The sequence below is a fragment of the Miscanthus floridulus genome, chromosome 5 (assembly GCF_019320115.1).
Source record: "Miscanthus floridulus cultivar M001 chromosome 5, ASM1932011v1, whole genome shotgun sequence".
NCBI classification, from domain to species: Eukaryota; Viridiplantae; Streptophyta; class Magnoliopsida; order Poales; family Poaceae; genus Miscanthus; species Miscanthus floridulus.
Window position 1 is genome coordinate 65654138 of NC_089584.1, and position 22250 is coordinate 65676387.

At 43.3% G+C, this 22250-nt stretch overlaps 2 protein-coding genes across 3 annotated transcripts; both read left to right on the forward strand.

Moving 5' to 3' along the window:
* The first annotated feature begins 6939 nt into the window (after positions 1–6939).
* LOC136452264 (F-box protein At5g07610-like) lies at positions 6940–8903 on the forward strand. 2 transcript variants are annotated; one of them, XM_066452885.1, is made up of 3 exons: positions 6940–7169; positions 7287–8315; positions 8432–8596. In XM_066452885.1, exons 2-3 carry the CDS (start codon positions 7474–7476, stop codon positions 8445–8447), a joined length of 858 nt encoding a protein of 285 aa, XP_066308982.1. In that variant the 5' UTR covers positions 6940–7169; positions 7287–7473; the 3' UTR covers positions 8448–8596. The 2 variants fall into 2 exon arrangements, with proteins under 2 accessions (XP_066308982.1, XP_066308981.1); XM_066452884.1 differs by having other exon boundaries at positions 7287–8903.
* A 6461-nt stretch (positions 8904–15364) lies between these two features.
* LOC136452266 (SPX domain-containing protein 6-like) lies at positions 15365–16641 on the forward strand. The gene is made up of 2 exons (XM_066452886.1): positions 15365–15975; positions 16089–16641. The coding sequence occupies exons 1-2, from the start codon at positions 15585–15587 to the stop codon at positions 16454–16456; spliced, it is 759 nt and encodes a 252-aa protein (XP_066308983.1). The 5' UTR covers positions 15365–15584; the 3' UTR covers positions 16457–16641.
* The last annotated feature ends 5609 nt before the right edge of the window (positions 16642–22250 follow it).

Genomic DNA, 22250 nt, shown 5'->3' on the forward strand with positions numbered 1-22250 from the left:
TCCTCGTCAGCGGTGATGTGGTAGGCCACCTGCTCAACATCGACACAAACTAGGTTGCGAAAGTGCTTCTCGGTGTTGTGGGCGATGCTGATTCCCTACATCGCGACACTAGTGTCGAAGCCATCTATCCAGCTTCGATAACAGGTGAGGATGTACTCCATGTTGTTCGCTCAATTCTTGTTTAGGTAGGCTAGTAGTTTTTCTAGGACATCGGCGAGTTGGTGAAAAATGAAAACATAACTGTTCACCTTTTCCTCCTAAGGCGGGTTGAGGGTGCTCAGACCGGTGTTCTATAGCACCAACCTGATCTTTAAGAAAGCCTTACTCATGATGCCAATGGCCTAATCGTCTCTATCTCCAAAGGGATCCATCGGAGCTTCATCTTGATTCACCACAGGCACAGCATCATCCTCCTTCACCACGGGCACGGTGTCATCCCCCTCCCATGCGCACTTCATAGAAGACTCGCCCTTCACCACGGTGGTGATTAAGAGTGAAGTAGGTTTGGAGAAGGCAACCGCATGTTCCTGGTGATTTTAGATCTGTAGTGGGAATGAGAGGGCTCGAGGAAGGAAAGAAAACAAGCGAAGTTGCGGAAGAGATTGCGGTGGTTAATATATCACTACTACAGAGGAGCCATTGGTGTTTTTTATTTTTTCAAAACAAAGATGAGCCATTGGTGTTGAAATGTTACTACACACACAAGAAAGTCTGACCTCTATAGGTTTGAACGCATCTGACACACTACACAAACCTTAGCTTATATTACAAACAAGTTAAAGTTGCTGCAAAATAATGACAACATCCATCCAAGAGGAAACTAACATGTCCATAGACAACATAATCAAACAACACTGATCCAATTAAACATGTCATGACAGAGAGATACATCATAGAACTTTATTTACTCCTTTGCTAATGACTCCAACTCTGAGAACAAGAGAACATAGGGAAGATAGTAAGGTCTATAGTTGATTTGTGGTAGGACGCCATGTTTTGAAAATGCACTGTAACTGTGTAGGGATGACATGAACTTTTCTGTTGTCCATGTTATATGTGATAATGTCATTTTCCTCCCCATCCCCAACAAAGAGAAGCAAATTCCATTCTAGGGTGAACCGTTGAGTAGTTCTCAACAACATCCAAGTAACCGAATTTAACGTTAGATCTTCGCAAACACCTGCAGAGTACTGATAGTATGCTTCAATGTCCATTTATTATTAGTACCATAGTCTTCAAGGATCCAAATTTTAAGATTGGACATATTGCGACCGTAAACAGTACATACACACAAGTGAACCTAAGCTTGATGGATGGAGGGTAAAGAATCACGTGGCCTAGGAATTTTCCTCCATGTATCTCCCTCCATATCCATAGCAAGTATGTAACACTACGAGTACTCCATAATGTGCAGACAACCATTAAGATACATAGTTTCTAATCTCTCAAATGCCACACAAGTATTTGGTCCCCATTTAGATTCCTTACAGATCCATGCTGCACTTTTAGATGAGTAGATATCCACACCCATACACTCATCATCCTGCTCCTCTTCTATATATTCAATCACATGGAAGTACGAGGAGGTTGTCGGATCGAACCCCAATTGAGCCTGACCAATAGAATGGATGCTTGGCGGCAGTTCCTTGAACTTCTTGGTTGCTAGATTGCAGACAACATAGCAGTATAAACCATTAGCCCCTCGGCACCAGCATAGGATCAGGCCGTTGCAGATATCTGAGATAGCTACATTGACCAAGGTGAAGGGCAAGAAGGACAAGTAGGGGTGTTCAACGGTGATGCTGGTGTAGTGTCGATGGCCTTGGTGGGTGTCATATAAGAAGCTAGCCAGAGTCTGGGACCGCACCTTATGGTTGTTGTAGTCCGAGATGAGGCAGTTTCAGGAGCAACAGACACATTTGTAGCAGAACAAGGAGCAGGCAGAGAGGCGGAGGAGGATCTCGACAACAGCATCGTCTGTAAGGCTGGACAGTGCGTTCCTCTTGTTGGGGGCCTCCTCCATTTCGTCTGTTGAGAGCTTGCTCAGTAATGAGATCACTTAAGAGAAAAATAATCCAACAAAGATCCATTAGTGAAGTCCACAACTCATACCAAAGTGCAACTTTTACAACATTAACAATTCTCATGGCACTAGAGTAGTAGTTAATGGAGCTGTAACCATTACAATTCCAGCTAAATCAAGTCTAACCATCACACTTACAATTAGTACAAGACCTCAGAGCTTCTTTTCCATAGGAGACAGATAAAGATTAAAAGGACAACAATTACAACAGTTTTGAAGGCAGAAGCAATGGGTCTATTTATTTGCCTAGATAGATAGGTATAATCAAGCAAGCACTTGACAATTAATAGGTCTAGTTGCACATAGACATTTCTAGTAAGAATACTGAACATATGAAGAAAACCAAGACATCAGCAGAAAACCAACCGGTGCCACCTCCTAGTTCTTTCCATCATCATATCATTGGCCTAACTAGATCTCCAACACTAGAATGTTTCTTCTATACCTCATGTTCAAGCAAGGACCAAAACAGTGAAGCAAACAGAAAAAGGTGAGAAAGGAGACCTGTGGATCAAATCTGTCAGCACTGTCGCGGCACATAACAAACACGGACGCCAATGCCACTGTGCTCCACCAGCAAGCCCCACTGCCTAGCCTCCAAAAGGATGCCTGAGCCACCACAGCACACCAGGGATCCTCTACCGCCACCATCACCGCTTGTCTAACGGGCACAGATTTGTTTCCACTTGAAGGGGATATATCCAATACTCCTATATAGGTCAACCTATAGGGCATCCACATAGAGAATATATACTACTATAATGACTCCAAAGACATGTCAATACAACCAGTGTCTAGCGCAATGGTAAAGACCGTCCATTTCTTTCTCCCGGTCCTGGGTTTGACTCCCAGGCATAGAGTTTTTTTAATTTATTAAACCCCGACGGCACAAAAGGTACAAGTAACACGCAAGCCGTCGAGTCCCACAGGTCAGATAGAGATGGAGATGGAGAAAGGTCCCACAGGTACACGTGACACGTGAGCCGTTGGGTCCCATAGGTCGGATGGAGAAGGGTCCATAAGTGACACGCAAGCCATTGGGTCCCACATGTAGGATGGAGATGGAGAAAGGTCCCATAGGTACACGTGACATGTAAGCGGTCGGGTCCCACTGGTCTGATGGAAAAAGGGTCCCATAGGTACATATTGGATGGAGAAAGGACAGAGCGAAGACTTTTATGATGAATTACAAGCGTCACGGATGAGTAACTGCAGGTCCCACAGGTACACATCGGATGGAGAAATGACCGAGCAAGAGACTTTATGATGAATTGCAAGCGTCACGGATGAGTAACTATAGGTCCCACAGGTACATGTCAAATGGAGAAAGGACCATGTGGAGATTTATGACGAAGTGTTGTTTGTTACAGATCAAAAAACTTTGTCATAGATGTGTAATTAGTTCAATGACGAAACCCTGGTCATCATAGTTCTAAAGAGGATTGTCACAGATGAGCAGGAATAGTCGTGCGAGGGTTTTTTTGTGATGAACCCCATACTGTTCTATGATGTTTTCGCGTGATGATGCTTGATTTTGTCATAAATAGGGAGGGTTGGAGGATTGTCACCACTGATCTATGATGAAACGTAAATATCCTTCATAAAAAGTGATATTCTATGACAATTTTAGATTCGTCATTAAGATTTTCATCATAGAAGTGGATATTTCTAGTAGTGCATAACACAAATGTTGTGGGTAGGGCATTCAATCATCTGGATGCCCGCGTTGGTGGGCCTCGATGCCCACCCGAAAGGCCCAACACCGCACGATCCCTCATGTTGCTCAACAAAATATCCTCACAAGTAGCCTTGGATACCTCCATCCTCAGACCCCCAGCCATCCGATCTTATATATTAATTCCCTCCTATCTTATCCTCTCATCTCACTTTTCCACCACCCACTCTCACCGTACGGCGTCGCAGATGGCAAGGCTACCGTTTGCCGCTGCTGTGGTTCCTCAACTTTGCATGCGGTGAGCTATGGTTGCCTTCCATAGCCGGTGTGGCTAAGTGGCTTTGCGCTCCACCTCCACCCATGCTCGTATGCTCCAGAGCTTCACTCATCGCCGACGATGGCTTCCACGTTGGCCACTTGAAAGCTCTAGTTTGGTTTTTGGTTAATTGATGAAACCCTAAGTGCTAACCTAGTTTATCAAGTGATCATGAGATAGGTAGCACATTCCAAGTGGAGAAGCAAATGAAGATCATGACATGATGATGGTGATGCCATGGTGATGATCAAGTGCTTGGACTTAAAAAGAAGAAAGAGAAAAACAAAAGGCTCAAGGCAAATGTATAAATGGTAGGAGTCATTTTGTTTTAGTGATAGACACTTAGAGAGTGTGATCACATTTAGGATCGATAGCCGTACTATTAAGAGAGGTGAAACTCGTATCGAAATGCAGTTATCAAAGTGCCACTAGATGCTCTAACTCATTGCATATGCATTTAGGATCTAGTGGAGTGCTAACATCCTTGAAAATGTTTATGAAAATATGCTAACACACATATGCACAAGGTGATACACTTGGTGGTTGACACATTTGAGCAAGGGTTAAGAACTTTACTGGCGGAGTGTCCTCCCGTAGAGTGTGGATAGTCCAACGGTGCCACCGACGCTAAATATAGAAAAGACGGAGGTCACTGGAAGTGACCTGACGCTGGGCTCAGTTGGACCGGTGCGTCCGATCAGTAGAAGCTGCAAAGACGCTGGCGGCGGTCCATGATCGGACACTTGGGTCACTTGGCGTCCGGTCACATGATGTCTCCCCTGTGTGCTACCACATCAGCAGGACCGGACGCTAGGGTCCTACGTCCGGTCGATATGACCGGAGCATCCGGTCACCCCGTGTTGTGCTCAGTGAAGGGGTACAATGGCTCTATTTCGTGGGGGCTTCTATTTAAGCCCCATGGCCAGCTCAAGCTCACTCTCTTGGCCATTTGCATTGACATAGCAACCTTGTGAGCTTAGCCAAAGCCCTCCCACTCATCTCCGTCATAGATTTAACATTTTTGTGAGATTAGGAGTAAATCCAAGTGCATTGCTTGAGTATTTGCATCTAGAGGCACTTAGTGTTCGTGTTTTGCTGTGGCATTCGTTTATTACTCTTGGTGGTTGCCGCCACCTAGATGGCTTGGAGCAGTGAGGATTGTCGAGCAGAGGTTGGTGATTGTCTCCGGCTCTGATCGTGGTGATTGTGAGGGGTTCTTGACCTTTCCCCGGCGGAGAGCCAAAAGGTACTCTAGTGAATTGCTCGTGGCTTGTGTGATCCTCATCTTGTGTTGGTTGTGCGGCACCCTATTGAGGATTTGGCGTGTGATGCCAATTAGCGTGTGAACCTCCAAGTGAGTGAATCGCTACAACGAGGACTAGCTTGCCGGCAAGCAAGTGAACCTCGGTAAAAAATTATTGTGTCATCATTTGATTCTGAGGTGATTGGTCTTCATTGTTATTCATTCTTGTGATTGATTGGCTCCTTCCTCAACACGGCGGTATAACCATCTTGCTCACTCTCTTTATATTATCGTAAACTAGTTGTCAAGCTCTTTAGTGTAGCTAGTTGTGAGAGCTTGTTAGTTTGGTTAGTGTGGCTCTTTAGTTAGCTTTTGAGAGCACACTAACTTAGTGTAGTGTCATAGCTATTGTGTGGATAGAAACTATATAAACTAGAATTGTGGTAGGTGGCTTGCTATTTTAGTAGGCTAGCGCAACACTTGCTTCGCCTCATAATTGTCTAACCGATTTGTTAAGTGTTGTTGTAGAAATTTTTAATAGGCTATTCACCCCCCTCTAGCCATTAGGACCTTTCACCGCTTCGACCGCCATGTGGTTCCTGCCATGGCTCCTAAACCCATGGTCGTGTCGTGCGCGCGTGTTGCTACCACTCCTGCCGCCATCACCGCTCAAGTGGCGGCCTCTCGCGGTCACGGTGGCCGTCAACCCAAGTAGAAGCGTCCGGCCCTGGCGCAAAAGCCCTCTGGCCTCGCCTCCTATACGGCTGTGGTGCCCCGCTGCAAACGGCGGAGGAGGTCGCACCAGGATACGTCGCATGTTGCAAGCGTATATTTCAAGTGTTTCAGAATATGTTGTAAAAGTAGATTGGGATGTTGCATATGTTGCAATGGCTATACACGTATGTTTTAAGTGTATGTTCTAAATATTTCATCTCTTTCATACGTATGTTGCAATTATTTCATTTGGATATTACAAAACTAGATCGGGATGTTGCATAAATATACAAATGTTTTAGGTGTTTTCATACGTATGTTGCAAGTGTTTCATCTTGATGTTTGCATATGTTTGTCATGTTTTCAAGTTTTTTTCCTGGTGTTTTACAAGTGTTTTGGACGTATGTTGCAAGTGTTTTATTTAAATGTTGCAAAAGTAGATCGGGTGTTACATATATTGCAATGGGACCCATATGCCGCATCCCGCCTGCTGTAACTGCGGGGCGCCACCGTGAGTCACTTGCGTGGGCGCCTGAGGTCGGCAAACGCATCCGCGATGCGGCATCCATAGGCGGGAGTAGGTGACTGGGACCCACATGGGTTCGTGCATGTGGGCGCGGTGGTAGGGCGGTACGCAGCGTGGGATTCACACGGGGGGGCGCAAAAATAGGGGCGCGAGCGTCTTTTGCATGCAGTGCGGCCTCCCGCGCGAAGGACCAGAAGCGTCCAATATTTTAAAACGGCTCCGGACGTCCGGGCGCTAGTAACGTCATTAAAATAAAACTATATATCAAGAACAGATATTTAACTCATATTTTATTTTATTTTATGACGTTGACCGTTTTTTTTAAAAAAAAAGGCCACGAAACTCTCCGTCGAGAACTTTCATTCCCCATGCCCTGTTCGTCTCCAGAGTGCAGAAACCACCTGAGGGCTTGAGGCCTGAGGCGGTGTTGACGGACCTGTGGGTGATAGGAGCGCAAGCCTCACGGAATCGTGGAGGCCGTAAGCGTGCGTGCCGGCCGCGGGGAGCAGGTCGCGAATGTTGGCAAGTTTGTCTGCGTAGAAAGCAGCAGCTGCAGCGTGCATAGTGTGGCCGCTCGGTGCGGCGTCGGCTGGTACTGCGTTTCTAGAGCAGGTCAGTGTCATCTCCAGTTCCAGAGCGGATTTGTTGTTGCGAAATTTTTTATCCCCAAATCTGTACTAATTTGGAGTAGTAGATGTAGTGATTCTGTGATTTTTATGTGAAATGTAGCCAACAGCGCCTTCAGAAGTGAAGAAGAAACATATAGATCTGAAGTGTTGCTGTGATGGAGGAGAGCTCTGCAGATTGATCTGAGCGCCTAAGCTTGCGGAAAGCAAGTCTTGTGTCCGCCATTTCCAACTTGGAATTGGATCCACCCCCCTACATCTGCTGATTGGGATACCCACAGCGCAGTGGGATGGAGGACAGTTCAAGAAAGGAGCATCCTGTGGTCAGTCTCACCGATGACCTCCTCCTGGAGATCCTCTCGCGTGTGCCTTACAAGTCCCTGTGCCGCCTCAAGTGCGTGTCTAAGTCCTGGCTTGCCCTCTGCTCTGATCCCATCGTCCGCAAGAAAGCGCCCCAGACCCTATCGGGCTTCTTCTACCAAAGTTACACAGAACCTACATTCAACCCCTCTGACCTCCGTCACCACTTCACCAACTTGTCAGGGAGAGGCAAGCCTATGGTTGACCCCTCCCTTAACTTCTTATTCTCAGCTAACTATGTTGAAGTTGAGTTTGTCCACTGCTGCAATGGCCTTCTTCTGTGCTCCTGCGAGAAGGAGTCGTCGGACGGTGAATTTGACCGTGTTGTCTGCAATCCTGCTACTGAGAAGTGGACTGTATTGCCAAAGACAGAAGCAAGGCTAGGAAGATCCACCATGTATTTGGGTTTCGACCCAACCGTGTCCTTACACTTTACAGTGTTTTTGCTCTCAGAGTTCACACGTGGTATGCAGGATAATGAAGTTGCCGAGGAGGATGAGATTGATAATTGGTACCATCAAATCAGAGCAGTGGAGATCTATTCATCGCAAACTGGGAGATGGACATACCACCGAAGTCAATGGGGTGAAAAATCGATACAAATATTTAGCTCCAGTGTCTTTTATAATGGTGCTCTGCATGTGACCACCCTTGATTCTTCAGTAAACACAGTGGACACAGAGGGAAAGGTTTGGAGAACTATCCCTACACCCTACTATCCTATATTCATTGGGATGTCTCAAGGGTTCTTGTATGCTGTGCACGGTCCCAGGTACAGCTCTCAGCTGTCAATTTGGGTTCTTAAGGATTATGGTGGCAAAGAGTGGAGTTTAAAGCAGACTATTGATTCAGTTGAATTATTTGGAACACATAATATTTTCTTTGTAGATGGTTCTCCACCTAAGGTGATTGCAATCCATCCAGAATGTAGTTCGGTTTTCATGATTCTGGTGCTGCGTGGAAACCTTGTGTCCTACAATATAGATAACAGAAAAATGCATGACATCTGCAATCTTGCAGACCAATCTGTGGACCCGTATCTACCTTACATCCCTTGCTTCGCAGAATGGTTTTCAGATGGGCACTAAAAGATGCAGCATCTTGGTGCCTTCATGCATGGTTAGTGTAAGGTATGGGCTATATCTTTTGAGTTTTAGGGCAGGTGCTGGATTCATCATGTTTGTGCTCCTACCTACTGGGATGTTTCCATGGAGTTAGTTTCTCTATTTGCTTTGACTTGCTTAGTGTCGTGAACAAATGTCAGTTTCTCTTCCTTAAAGAGGTAAACGTGAATGAACTGGTATCGTATGTCTGGAAATTGTATTATGCAGCATTTTGATTCTCTTATCTATTTGTTAAGGATGCTTTGATGAACTGAGTTAATCTATTTGCTTTCATTTGCTAAATGTTATGGACAAAACTGTATTTGATCAAGTTTTAGATTCTTTTATTTTAATGTTTGTGCCGTGCATTATCTCATTAGCTATCCTTATTGGGGAAAAAATATATTAATGTCTAGTAGGGTTTTTTGTTTGATGGTAAACATCTAGCAGTAGTTTTTCTTTGAAGTTCTGAACAAGGCACAAGAAATACCTTTTTCGCCAAGTCCCAGCATGTATGTTTATATACTTACAGAAAGACATTTTGTTCTACTCTTTTCCTTTTTAGGAAACAGCTCTTGTGTACACATTGACTTTATTTGCTGAGCAGAATTAGCGAATAACAAAATTAATACATCGAATAAGTTTACCCGGAACCCTTCTTTCATTTCAAGCAAGGTGATTATGGGGCCTTGAATGTTTGCCTCATATAGCTGTTTCTTGTTTTTTTTTTTTTTGACACGAGGAATCTTCCCCATTCCCATTGCATCCAATGGAAATACAGCATTCGAAAGATTACAGAAAGCAGTTCAAGACTTTAAAGAAGACTACCATAATCTGCCCCCACAACTCGCCTGCATCAGACGACTACCAAAACGATAACTAGAAACCAGACCTCAAAGATAGAGGAGCCAACCCGCTACACACATTTAACAAAGTAAAACGGAAAAGGTATAGCTGTTTCTTGTAAATTCAAGTCCTTTGGATTCTCTCATTTTGTAAACAGTATCTGACTACAGTCCTAAACAAAAAGGCCATCTGATAAAATCTGGTTATTTATATAAACATAATGTCGAAACTCCAATCTAAATCAATGGTCTTGTCTGGATTCTCATGAAACAAATAGTGTTGGTTATTCTATTCTCAGGATTATCTCCAGTTTGATAATGTTTTTTTAAGGTTAGTTATTTTCATCCAAATATTTAGTTGCTCTTACAGCATATCCAAATTGTGAATTTTGTTTTGACCCATATGGCTCATAAATCGTGCCATATATGTGTGGTATATAAGTATGGGTAACCAGGTTCTGTCAGTATGTTTTCTGTCACAGTTGTCTCCACAATACCATTATGAAAGTAGCTTGGGCTTCAGGCTATCTGAAGAAAGCTCAATGTCACTATTGCACTATATAGTTTGGGTCTAGCTCAACATCAACTGAGTTTCAAGATAAGTTTGGCGTAGGCTAGACCAGTTTGCATAATGGTTTTGTGGGTATGTGAATGGTGGCTTTATCAGACATCAGTTTACTTTTAAGAAAAAAATGTGAGTGAGTGCTTCGGCTTAACAGTTAACACAGGTGGTTGTTTCACTAGATTTCAGGTTGCTTTGCATGAGGTTTAATGCTTTTTCATCTTGTTTGCGCTCCCACTTATTAATGCCTGCTACAAGCTTATGAAATTGAAGTTGACGCGGAATGCACATCAGTTTGGACCACACATAATTGTACCAAAAAGTTTGTGAAGTAAATCCTGAATGTTGAAGCTGGTCTATGCCAGTTTTTTTTTAAAGAAAGTCCATGCCAGGTTCGAGAAGTTCTTTGAGGTCTGTGCCTCGTTCTGTCCGAGTCCAGTTCATTCATCTCGGACATCATTTTGGGTTACAATAATTGTTCCCAAAATAAATAAAAAAAGTTGTATAGACCTGAACTGTGAAGACGTGCCTGGTTTGAGTAACTTGGGTGAAAGTTTGGCGGACTATCTAGGTGCAGAAAAATGCTCCAGGTTGCATCAGGATTTGTGGTATCACCCAGGAGCTGCAGCCGCCCATGCGTCCTGTGTAGGGATGAAAACGGATCGGATACGGACGGATATCACCGATATTACATTTGTTTTCATATTTCTGTCCGGATTCGGATTCGAATACGGATAGTGTCAGCAATGTCGGATAGGATCCGATTGGATATCGACATCATAAATATGTGATTTGAGTATTCGGATGCGGTATCGGATGTTGGATATCCGGACTCGGATACGGACAGATCTCAACCTCTCTAAACGGATTCGGTTTCGCGTACCGTTTTCATCCCTAGTCCTGTGACATTCCGCACCGAAAACAAAAGGATGGAACAGCTTCCAGTTCCGCGTTTTCAGTCCAGCAGAATGGAACTACTGCATTTGCTAGGGAGACCTGGCTCCTCCCGTTGCACACAAACGGGCTGCAGCAACTCCTTAGGTCCCTCCGCGATTTTGTCGCATGGAATGGAACCTCAGGAAGGAGCGTAGTAACAGGCTGTTCCGTCGCTCGCCATTACAACCGCTGGCTTTGGTTGGCAGTTGGCAGTTGGCAATTATGCTAGATGAGGCCATAGGCTTTCTGTTATTGCCTTTTTCTTTTCTTGTGGTTTGTCTCTCTCTTTTTTTTTTTGGTTTTTTGTCGTTTCTTTGCTTACTGAAAACATGTTCTAAAAAAACAGTCGCAGTCCACTGCTGCTAGCAGATCAATGCTGAAATTGTGCTCGAGTCTGGCTTAGGGGACTTAACAGGGCTAGAACTAGTCATGTGTATGGCTTAGGCCCCACGTTGGTTTAGAAAAACAACCAAATTACAAATTTCAACAAAAGAAAAGGGCTAACCTAAACAAAGCAACAAAACACCGCCATGGCTAAGCTCTAGCTAATCCAAGCAACCAAACACACCCAAAAAAAAAATTCACATTATAGGGACCATATGCATGGCTGATCCGTGGACTCTACAAATGTGAGGCAAAGACTGAACACAAGATGCATGATAATTGACAGCTAATATACCTTAGTCCCGAGTAACCATCTGACCTAATATTGTTCTTATGAAGAGTAATTTAAAGATAGCAAAGAGTAGAGACAAATGTAATATAGAATGAGGAGTCAATCTGGCGGCCGCACCATGTCTTGCCGCTGCCCGCTGGGATCCATTTGGATGCAGCCCTGGCCTCCCAAAATGAACACCTCGCGCTAGCACCAGCTGCCTGGCTTATAATCTAGTGCTTAGCATCAAATTGGGTTGGCTAGCAAATTATATACAAGTATGCTTTACGACCTTTATAGCTTATTTTTCGTGTCTTAACATTTTTGCTAATAGCTGGATACCAGGTAAAATATGGCACTTTTATATTTCCACATAAGGAAATAGTTCTTTTTATCAATCACGTTTCAATTGTGGCTATTAAATATTTTGAGATTTCTCTAGAAAAAAATTATGTTTTTAAATCTAATTAAATGGGAAAGGGAACTAAATATCATATGTTGATGATCCAAATCCAAACAATAATAATTAAAATTAAAATAGTCATATGTTATCATAAATATTATCAACCGAGAAAAAGAACCACCCAAGCCATTAGTCCACCAATCACCTATATAGATATTAGGAAACAGTTTATTTTTTGGGCTTTCCTCTCTTTAGCATTCTCAGGCACATGCTTTCAACCAAACGAATTGTATTCCAACTTTTTTGACCAAACGGATTTCATCAAATTTACATGCAACTCTCTGCAACACTATTTTCTAGACAGACTAATATGGTCTCCATCCAAACAGGCGTTGAATCCTCGTATTGATTTATGTACATTGTTACATAGCACAAACAAATCAGTATTAGAAATTTGCAAGATTTCTCAGAAACTGGATTTATCTACGCTCATGTCAGCTCACCTGAAACAAATGACTAGAAAGAAACCAAGAGAAGAATATAACTCTGACAAACTGATGGCACACGCTAAAAGCATGGTTTTCAATGGATATGCTCTGGAATAAACCCCAAATTTAGAACTCATCAGCCTTAAGGGCCATCCTTTATATGGGAGAGAATAAAGCCGGAAAGACAACACTGATGTCAAAAGAACGATTCTGGATGTTTATATGCCCTGTCCTTTTGTTAATTCTTACTTTCAGATCAAAACTCGTCATATTCCTATCTGCCCTTCCTAAGGCAAGAATAAACATTTTTTTTTGTCTTGTGAGGCCACAATCAAGAGAGCAGAGTACCATGATCATTCGTATTTGGTTGGTTTTGTTTTTCTGAATTCGACATGGAGTTTCTCCATAAAATTATCACTTGTTGAGGGCAGGAAAACCAATTGATCAGCATGTGATCGGAGTCTATGTCACTTGTAAAGTTGTAATGAACTGGAGTACTCCCATACCAAAGCATAAAATCCATTAGATACATACAAGTATTGACAAATTGAAACCAACCACTGTGTTATATTTAGGGCATGTTTGGATCACCTAAGATTAATTGTTAGTTCATTAGTTAAATTAATAGTTAGCAGCTCCAAGTGTCTCTTTACACTCTCTGTATTGATAGAAATAGATATTTTGGTAAAAAAAGAAAATCCTCCTCTAACAGCTTCTTAAAACTAGATCTCCAAATATTTTTGTCCACTATTCATAGTTTCTCGCTAGACAAAAATAGAGAGCAAAGCTAGCTCTTCAAAGTACAGAACAAGATATAGAAGTTATTGGAGTGTTGAGAGATATAGAGAGTGGGTTTAGCAAAGACGGTTGGAGATGCTCTTAGGTAACTAAGTTTAGTCCAATGCTGTTTGAATACATAGACTAGTAACTATATTAGTCCACTTTAGTTTCCCTTTACCAACTATAGTGAACTAATTGTTAGTTAAGATGTGGCTAAAACTTAGTCCATCTATGAGTCCACCTATTTGGATTGGTTAATACTAAGCTTTCCGTGACAAACAATTAGGTTTGATATCAAACATGCTCTTAATATTATATCATTGATTGACATACACGTAAAGCCTGCTTGTGTTTTGATGCCTTTCTTTGCTTTCTCTTGGAACTTACACTGTAAATTTGAAGCTCTTATAAGGTGTCAATAATATTCTTTGATGACATCCTTCCTCTCTCTCTCTCTCTCTCTTTTGAACTGACACGGTAAGTTTTTTAAAAAAAAGTTATCTGGTGTCAGAAATCCACGGCTCAGATGCATCCTGTCGTCGGGCTCGCCGTGCCAAGATTTGTGCAAAGATATATCGACAGAAAACAACTCTTGGGGCATATGCATATCCCTTGCATTGCTTTTATCAGCGAAAGGATAGAAAACAAATGAGACGAGACAGTGACCTTATTAATTTAAGCTTGAGAAAGCAGCCTGCTGACACTGTATAGCTCAAAGAATATCCCATGGAATCAACCCTTTTCCAGCTACCTTGCCTCCAAAAACAAAAGCTGTAGTCGTTGTTTGCCACCGATAGTTTCCGACTTCGGTGGTGCCCAGGAATATGCTGCTTGTGTACGCTTTGAATTTTAGTCACCGCTCTTTCTCTATCCATCCCTCGACCAATCTATATTTTCTTTGCTCCCATCTCGACACTACAAAATTTACTACATCCACTTGACCTACACCACACCAGTGCCCTACACAATGCACGTTGTACAGCGTCATGGTTTTTGAAATATATCTTTCGTTATAAAATAGTTTATCCACACGACAGAATCACACTTTTGTAAAACTATTCCTCAAAATAGATCTTTTTAAATAATGAATAAAAAAATAAGCTTTAGCTACCCTGTATCGAGGATGCATCATATTAGTAGATAACCATCGCTATAAAGAAAAGCATGTCTTTGAGGCAAACCATCCTAACTGGGATTTGCTATCAACATGACCAAACCACCAAAGTGCGACCTACATTCAACTGGCAGAGCGCACCCTAGACCCAACCAGCAAAGCGCACCATGAGACCATGCCTATTGACGGGTTTATATATACAGGCAATCTATTCTAGTGTCGTTCTCTGCCAGCAGGTACATAGAAAAAGGCGGGGGGGGGGGGGGGATGGGGGGAGGGGTGCATCTTAGTGCTAGAAGCCTAATTTTCAAGAACCAATGGAGTGGCATTTCCATCCCATGAAAGGTCTCAAGATAAAGAATGACTATAGACAACTAGAAATGTCACATGAAAAATTCATACAAGTTTCTTAAATCTGGTTATGAACAAGTGCGGTTGCCTTATTAGTGTCATGTAGATGTAGTTAAATGCCCACCAAAACCTAATAGTGCACTAACATTAGTAGCGTTATACTCCCTCTATTCATGAATAAAGTAATTCCTAGAGTTGTCAAGTTAATAGTACACTAGGAATGGTCCGAGCATCCATGTATATTCTTCTGGCCTCCTAGGGTGCCGCTAAGACGTGTTGTGTTAAACTTTTTCTCTATCTTAATACAAAGATGTGCAAACCTTTTACGTGATCGAGATAAAAAAATACTTTTAAAGTTTGATCAACCTTATAAAAAAAGAGCACCATGACTTATGACACTAAATTAGTATCATTAGATACACAGTAAATTATACTTTTATAATAAATTTATTTGGTGTCACAAATATTTATAATTTTTCTATAAACTTGAATACTGTATCAAATATATATATATAAGACAAGTCTAGGACCCAGTGTGCCGTGTGCGGTAAGAATTACAAGGACGCCGGGTGCGCGTAGCTAGGCACGATCTTTCAGAGCGCCCTGTGTGCCCTCGTGTCGTGGGCACGCTTCGCTTAGCATATGCCACTAAATATTCGGAGAACCGCCACGGCCGAGGGCCGACCTCCCCTTCTATATCACCCTTCGTAATCCATTGGGTGACCATCATCAGTAATTACTAGTTCTAAGCGATCGATTTGATCGGCAGCTAGAAGTTAGAACCAACGCAAGAGTGGAGTCGAGATGGTGCAGTTTGGCAAGTGGCTGAGGCGGCAGATCGAGCAGAGCCTCCCAGAGTGGCAGGACCAGTTCCTGCGCTACAAGGAGCTGAAGCGCTGCGTCAAAGCCCTCTCCGGCGTCTGCCCGCCGCTGCCGGCGGAGGAGGCCGAGTTCGTCGCCGAGGTCGACGCCGAGACCGAGAAGATCAACTCCTTCTTCCTCGACCAGGAGGAGGAGTTCATCATCCGGCACCGGGAGCTGCAGAACGACATCAAGCGCGCGCTGGACCGCAGAGCGGCGGGTGCCGTGGCGCCGGCGCAGCACGAGGCCGAGGTCGCCGCCATCCGCAGGGAGATCGTCAACTTCCATGGCGTCATGGTGCTGCTCCTCAACTACAGCAGCATCAACTACATAGGTAGGACTTAGGAGTAGTACAGAACTGAAAGATCTGTCCTTGTTCATGCATGTTCCCATGACGATTCTGATCCCATCCATGGCTGGCTGGCTGGCTGCTGCATCTGCATGCAGGTCTGGCCAAGATCCTGAAGAAGTACGACAAGCGCACCGGCGCGATGCTGCGGCTGCCGGTGATGGAGACGGTGCTGCAGCAGCCCTTCTTCAAGACGGAGACGGTGTCGCAGCTGGTGCGGGAGTGCGAGGCCATGATGGAGGCCGTGTTCCCGGAGGCGCCCGAGGGCCAGGCCGCGGCGGCGGCGCTCGCCGTCGCGGAGGCGGAGCAGAGCATCTTCCGCAACACTGTGGCCGCGCTCCTCACCATGCAGGACGTCCGCAAGGGGAGCTCCACCAGAGGAAGCCACTCGCTGCCGCCGCTCAACCTGCCGGACTCCGACTGGCTCCGGTCGTTAGAACCGCCGTTTCCGATCCCCACCGGATGACAGTCAATTGTTGCTCCTAATTGGCTTGCCAGCCTCCTCTCCTCTGTTCTTTTTCGTCTTCTTGCCCCGCTTCCTAACTAATGTATGTAGCCTGTAGTCAGAGTAAAGTAAATAATGCAAGTTACTGAAATGAGAGCTGAGAGAACGTACAAGTTCATACTGAATTTGGTTCCAATTTTGTACAATCTGCTGTGAACTGTGAAACTGCTACTTTTCAAATTTCTCATGGACTCCTACGCTGTGCAAGATATCGCAATGTCAGAATTGGAGTCGGGTTGCGGTGTTGGATTCAGTCCATTCACACTGACAGAAGACGAGTTTATTTCTCGCAATAATAAAACAAGGTAAACGCAGATGGTTTATTAAGCCAAGGCATGATGGTGTTTGTAGCAGGTAGGAGTATGCAGAAAACTCCGGAACTTTTTAGGAGGCATCAGATCAGATTTTCTGATGTGGTGGCAGTGGCTCCTGATGGGTCAAAAAGTCAAAATGAGATCTGGGACAACGCATGGACGATGGCAGCCTGATCAGGACTCAGGAGTCAATCCCGTTGTTAGCAGGAATTCTTCTTGGCCCTGCCCTGCAGCTGCAGGCTGCAGGGAAATGGTGCTACATGACACACCAGCGATAACATAGTTTACTTGGTAAGCGGGGTGGATGATTCTTGGGATAAAAGAATACGCCACAAGCAGCCTGTTCGCTTGTTGGTTTCAGCCAGCCCAAACCAACCCGTCAACAGTGTTTTTCTCTCATAAAAAAACAGCACCAGCCAACCCAAACCAGCACCAGCCCCAACCAGCGAACAGGCCCAAGGACTCAAGGTGGTGCCAAAAACAAAATGACATGGAAAGGCGTAGGTAAATATCACCCCATACTCTGTTCCATTCCAGAGATTGGACTATTATTTGTTATACCTATAGGATCACTAGGAGCATAGATCTAACCGGGTATTTGCTGTTGAATAGTATCATAAAACCTAGAACGTCTACTGAAGCACTAACAGTAGGTAGATCGAGAGAAATGGAGAGGTAAAAGATGGACGTGTCAAACTTGACACCGTAGTGGAGGAAGATCCACTCGCGTCCTCCATAGAGTCGATGTCTGCGCTAGGACAGCGACGGTCGGTGAAGACGGCGTCATTGATACGCGGTGACGACCGGCGATGAAGGCAGTGGAGTCCGGTGGCGGCGCGGCTGGTGGCTTCCCGTCACTGGTTGCGTGCCCTCTAGATCGGGTTTAGGGTTTAGGTGTCGGTGGGGTGCTCGGCTCAGGCAAACCTCGTAACTTGAGCCGTCGGCCCCCACCTCTATTTATTGCGTAGTGTGACAGGGGCTCTCCAGCCATAGTGGGTTGGGCGCCCCCGATCAGGGCGCGGATCAAAGGCCCAACTGGGCCGTTGGGCCCAGTTTGAGATTAGAGATCAATCTAACAATCTCCCCCTTGATCTTCTACCATCTTTCAATTTCATATCATTTACTTTTGTTCATTCCATTACAGATTAGCACATAGAGCATGTTTCATCGTCACGGTCAATTGCCGATAGATTTAACAGCTACAACACACAACTCTGTTCTAAAATAGATACTTATCTTTGGGCCTTCTTTTATCCAAGAATTATAGGCTTTCCCTTAAACCCATACCGGCTATATGTTCTCTGAACACGTTGGGTGGTAAGCCTTTTGTAAGCGGATCCGCGAGCATCTTTTCGGTACTTATATGCTCAAGACTTATGATATGATCATGAACTTTATATTTCACAACATAATACTTTATGTCAATGTGTTTGGCAGCACCACTTGACTTATTGTTGTGAGCATACTGTACTGCCGGATTATTATCGCAGTATAACTTAAGTGGTCTATAGATGTCGTCAACCACCTTCAAACCGGGTATGAACTTCTTTAGCCAGTTCACCTGTCCCGTCGCCTCATAACACGCTACAAACTCGGCATACATTATGGACGATGTAGTGACGGTTTGCTTTGAGCTTTTCTATAAAATAGCTCCCCTGCGAGAGTGAATACATATCCAGACGTGGATTTTCTATCATCTCCCGCATAATCAGAATCTGAATATCCCACTATATGGAGTGAATCAGATCTTCTATACGTCATCATGAGGCATTTCGTTCCTCGCAAATAATGCAAGACTTTCTTTACTAATTTCCAGTGTTCTGTTTTAGGATTGCTCTGGAATCTGCCAAGTAACCCGGTAACAAATACCAAGTCAGGGTGCGTACATACTTGAGCATATTGCAAGCTTCCGACAGCTAAAGCATATGGAACCGCTTTCATTTGATCGATCTCATATTGGTTCCTGGGGCATTGAAAATCCCCATATCTGTCGCCCTTGACTATAGGAGCAGGTGAGGGACTATATTTGTGCATACTAAATTTCTTTAAGATTCTTTCTATGTATATCTTTTGTGACAATCCTAATACCCCTTTACTTCTATCTCGGTGAATCTCGATCCCTAGAACGAACGAGGCTTCACCAAGATCTTTCATATCAAATTTTAAGGACAAAAACTTCTTTGTCTCCAATAGTAGACTGACATCACTACTAGCAAGTAAGATATCGTCCACATACAGGACAAGGAAGATAAACTTTCTATTCTTAAACTTGCATAGACACAATTATCCTCAACATTCTCTTTGAACCCAAAATTCCTTATTGTCTGATCAAACTTCAAGTACAACTGTCTTGAAGCTTGTTTTAATCCATAAATAGATTTCTTTAGGCAGCATCCCATTCGTTCTTTTCCTTCCATGACAAAACCTTTCGGTTGTGCCATGTAAACATTTTCCTCCAAGTCTCTGTTGAGAAATATCGTCTTTACATCCATTTGATGTAATTCTAAATCATAATATGCCACTAACGACATTATGATTCTGAAGGAATCTTTACATGAGACTGAAGAAAATGTCTCATTGTAATCAATCCCTTCTCTTTGCATAAAGCCTTTTGCCATAAGTCGTGCTTTATATCTCTCTATATTCCCTTGAGAGTCAAGTTTTGTTTTGTAGACCCATTTACAGCCTACTGTTTTGGCTCCTTTAGGAATTATTTCCAAGTCCCAAACTTTATTGGCATTCATTGATTTTATTTCATCTTCCATAGTCTCAAGCCACTTTGATGAATGATCACTTCTCATGGCTTCTTCAAATGAGGTGGGATCATCCTCCATTTGAAATTCCTCAGTATTGTATACTTCATAGTCAGCAGGAATAGCTGATTTTCTAACTCTTTGAGACCTTCTAGGGGCCTCCACATTTGGTACATCTTCTGTTTGAGGTTGTTGTTGCTCCCCCTCATGTGTGGCAATATGTTCTACAGGATCCTGAAGAACAGGTTCCTCATCGTCATTTATTGTTGCCACAGGCGGAATAACAACAGGTGCTGGCACCATAGTGTCTTGCACTGTCGGTGTAGTGACAGTAGGTAGTGAGAAAAATAGCTCATGGATCATTGGAGTGGGCGCATACACCCGCTTCTCTTCAAGGTCAATTTCTCGAGCTACCATGCTCCCCTCATCATTTTATCCTCTAGGAAAACAGCGTGTCTCATTTCCATAAACTTTGTATGTCTGTCTAGATAGTAGAAACAAAAACCTTTTGACTTTTTTGGGTAGCCAATGAAATGGCAACTTACTGTTTTGGGATCTAGTTTCCCCATGTTTGGGTTAAATATTTTAGCCTCAGCAGGACTCACCCACACATATAAGTGTTTTAGTGATGGTACTCTTCCTGTCCACAACTCATACTGTGTTTTGGGCACCGACTTACTTGGTACTCTATTGAGAATATGAATGGCGGTTTTTAACGCCTCCATCCACAGGCTCAATGGTAAGGTGGAGTAACTTATCATACTACGCACCATATCTATCAGGGTATAATTGTGCCTTTTAGCTACTCCATTCTGCTGAGGTTTGCCCGGTGTAGAATACTAGGCTACTATGCCATTCTCCTATAAGAACCTTGCAAAAGGTCCAGGAACTTGGCCATATGGGGTATGCCGACCGTAGTACTCTCCCCCACGGTCGGACCTGACTATCTTAATCTTTAAATTGTGTTGGTTTTCAACTTCTGCCTTAAATATCTTAAATTTATCCAATGCTTCTGTTCTTTCTTTGATTGGATAAATGTAGCCATAACGGGAGTAATCATCTGTAAATGTTATGAACGAATCATAACCATCCACACTCTTTACAGGAAATGGACCACAGATGTCTGTGTGAATAATCTGTAAAATTCTTGCGCTTTATTTGGCTTCTTTCTTAATTTTCTTTACATACTTTCCTTTTATGCATTCTCTGCATTGTTCTAAATCTAAGAGCTCTAATGAAGGAAGAATATCATTCTTAACTAGTCTTTCTATTCCCCCCTCAAAATATGGCCTAAACGACAGTGCCATAATTTTTACAACGCATCATGAGCTCTCTTTTGTTTTCTGTTTACATCCGCAGGCGAGGATACATTCTCATTGTCGCACGCAACATTCCCATCATCGCATACAATATTCACATCATCACGTAGTGATAACAAATAAAGCTCATTTTGTAAGATTGCAAGACCAACACATGCATTATTAAATGTTATCTTACATTTGGCATTTCCAAAATAGCAATCATATCCATCATTGTCCAAGCATGAAACACTAATCAAGTTTCTCTGTAGAGAGGGAACATATAGTACATCTCTAAGTAAAAGTGTGAAACCATCAGCAAGCTCTAGAGAAAGATCACCAACGGCTTCAACATCTACTCGGACCCCATTTGCAACTTTAACGTGTCTTTCGCTTCTTTGCGTAGTCCTCGTCGAATGGAATCTCTGTAAAGAATTAGCAACATGAACAGTTACACCTGAGTCAATCCACCATGTAGATTTCGAATACTATACATACAGGGATTCATTTATGAATGTAATAATGTTCTCACCTTTCTTTGCCATGATTATCTTTAAGTAATCACGACAATCTTTCTTATAATGTCCCGTCTTCTTGCAATAGAGACACTAGTCTTTCTCTACTATGAACTTGTTCTGTTGAGGCTGATGTAGCATGGGACCCTTTCCCTTTGACTTTGAGGAGGAGTTAGGATTAATATTCTTTTTCTTATTGTCTTTAAGATAATTGGTAGTGCCACCATTGGAAGCTTTTATTCTCTCCTCCTCTTGCACACACATAGCCATGAGCCCCTCCATGTCTCATTTCTCGGGTTGTATGTTGTAGTTGACAACAAAAGTGTCAAACTCTTTTGGCAAGGAAGCAAAAATTAAATGGATAAGAAACTCTTCCTTGAGAGCCAGATCCATTGGTTTTAGCTTGTATGCCAAATTGCTCATCCTTAATATATGCTCTCTTATGCCACCAGTTCCAGAGTACCTCTCTGTCACCAGCTGCTTTATCAGCTGGGTAGCATATGTCTTTGAAGAGCCAGTAAACTGACTCTTTATTCTTTCGAGGTACTCGGTGATGGTGTCACACTCTGGGATTGAGCCCACAATTACAGGCTCAATCGTGTTCTTTATCACAGCCATACATTTTTTATTGACAGTGACCCACTTCCTATGCTCAAGGTCATAGGACATCTTTTGAGATGCAAAATCCATCTCTTGTTGCCCCAGCGGCATCAGCCTCGTTTGTCTCCCTCACCGGTGCCACAGACTCAGTGGGACACGGTGAGGTGACTACCTAGTCCACCTTAGCCAAGATGAAGGCTAGGTCAATCTTTTTCTTCCACTCCGTGTAGTTATCACATTTGAGAGTGGGGATCTCTTTGATACAACCCATCAAG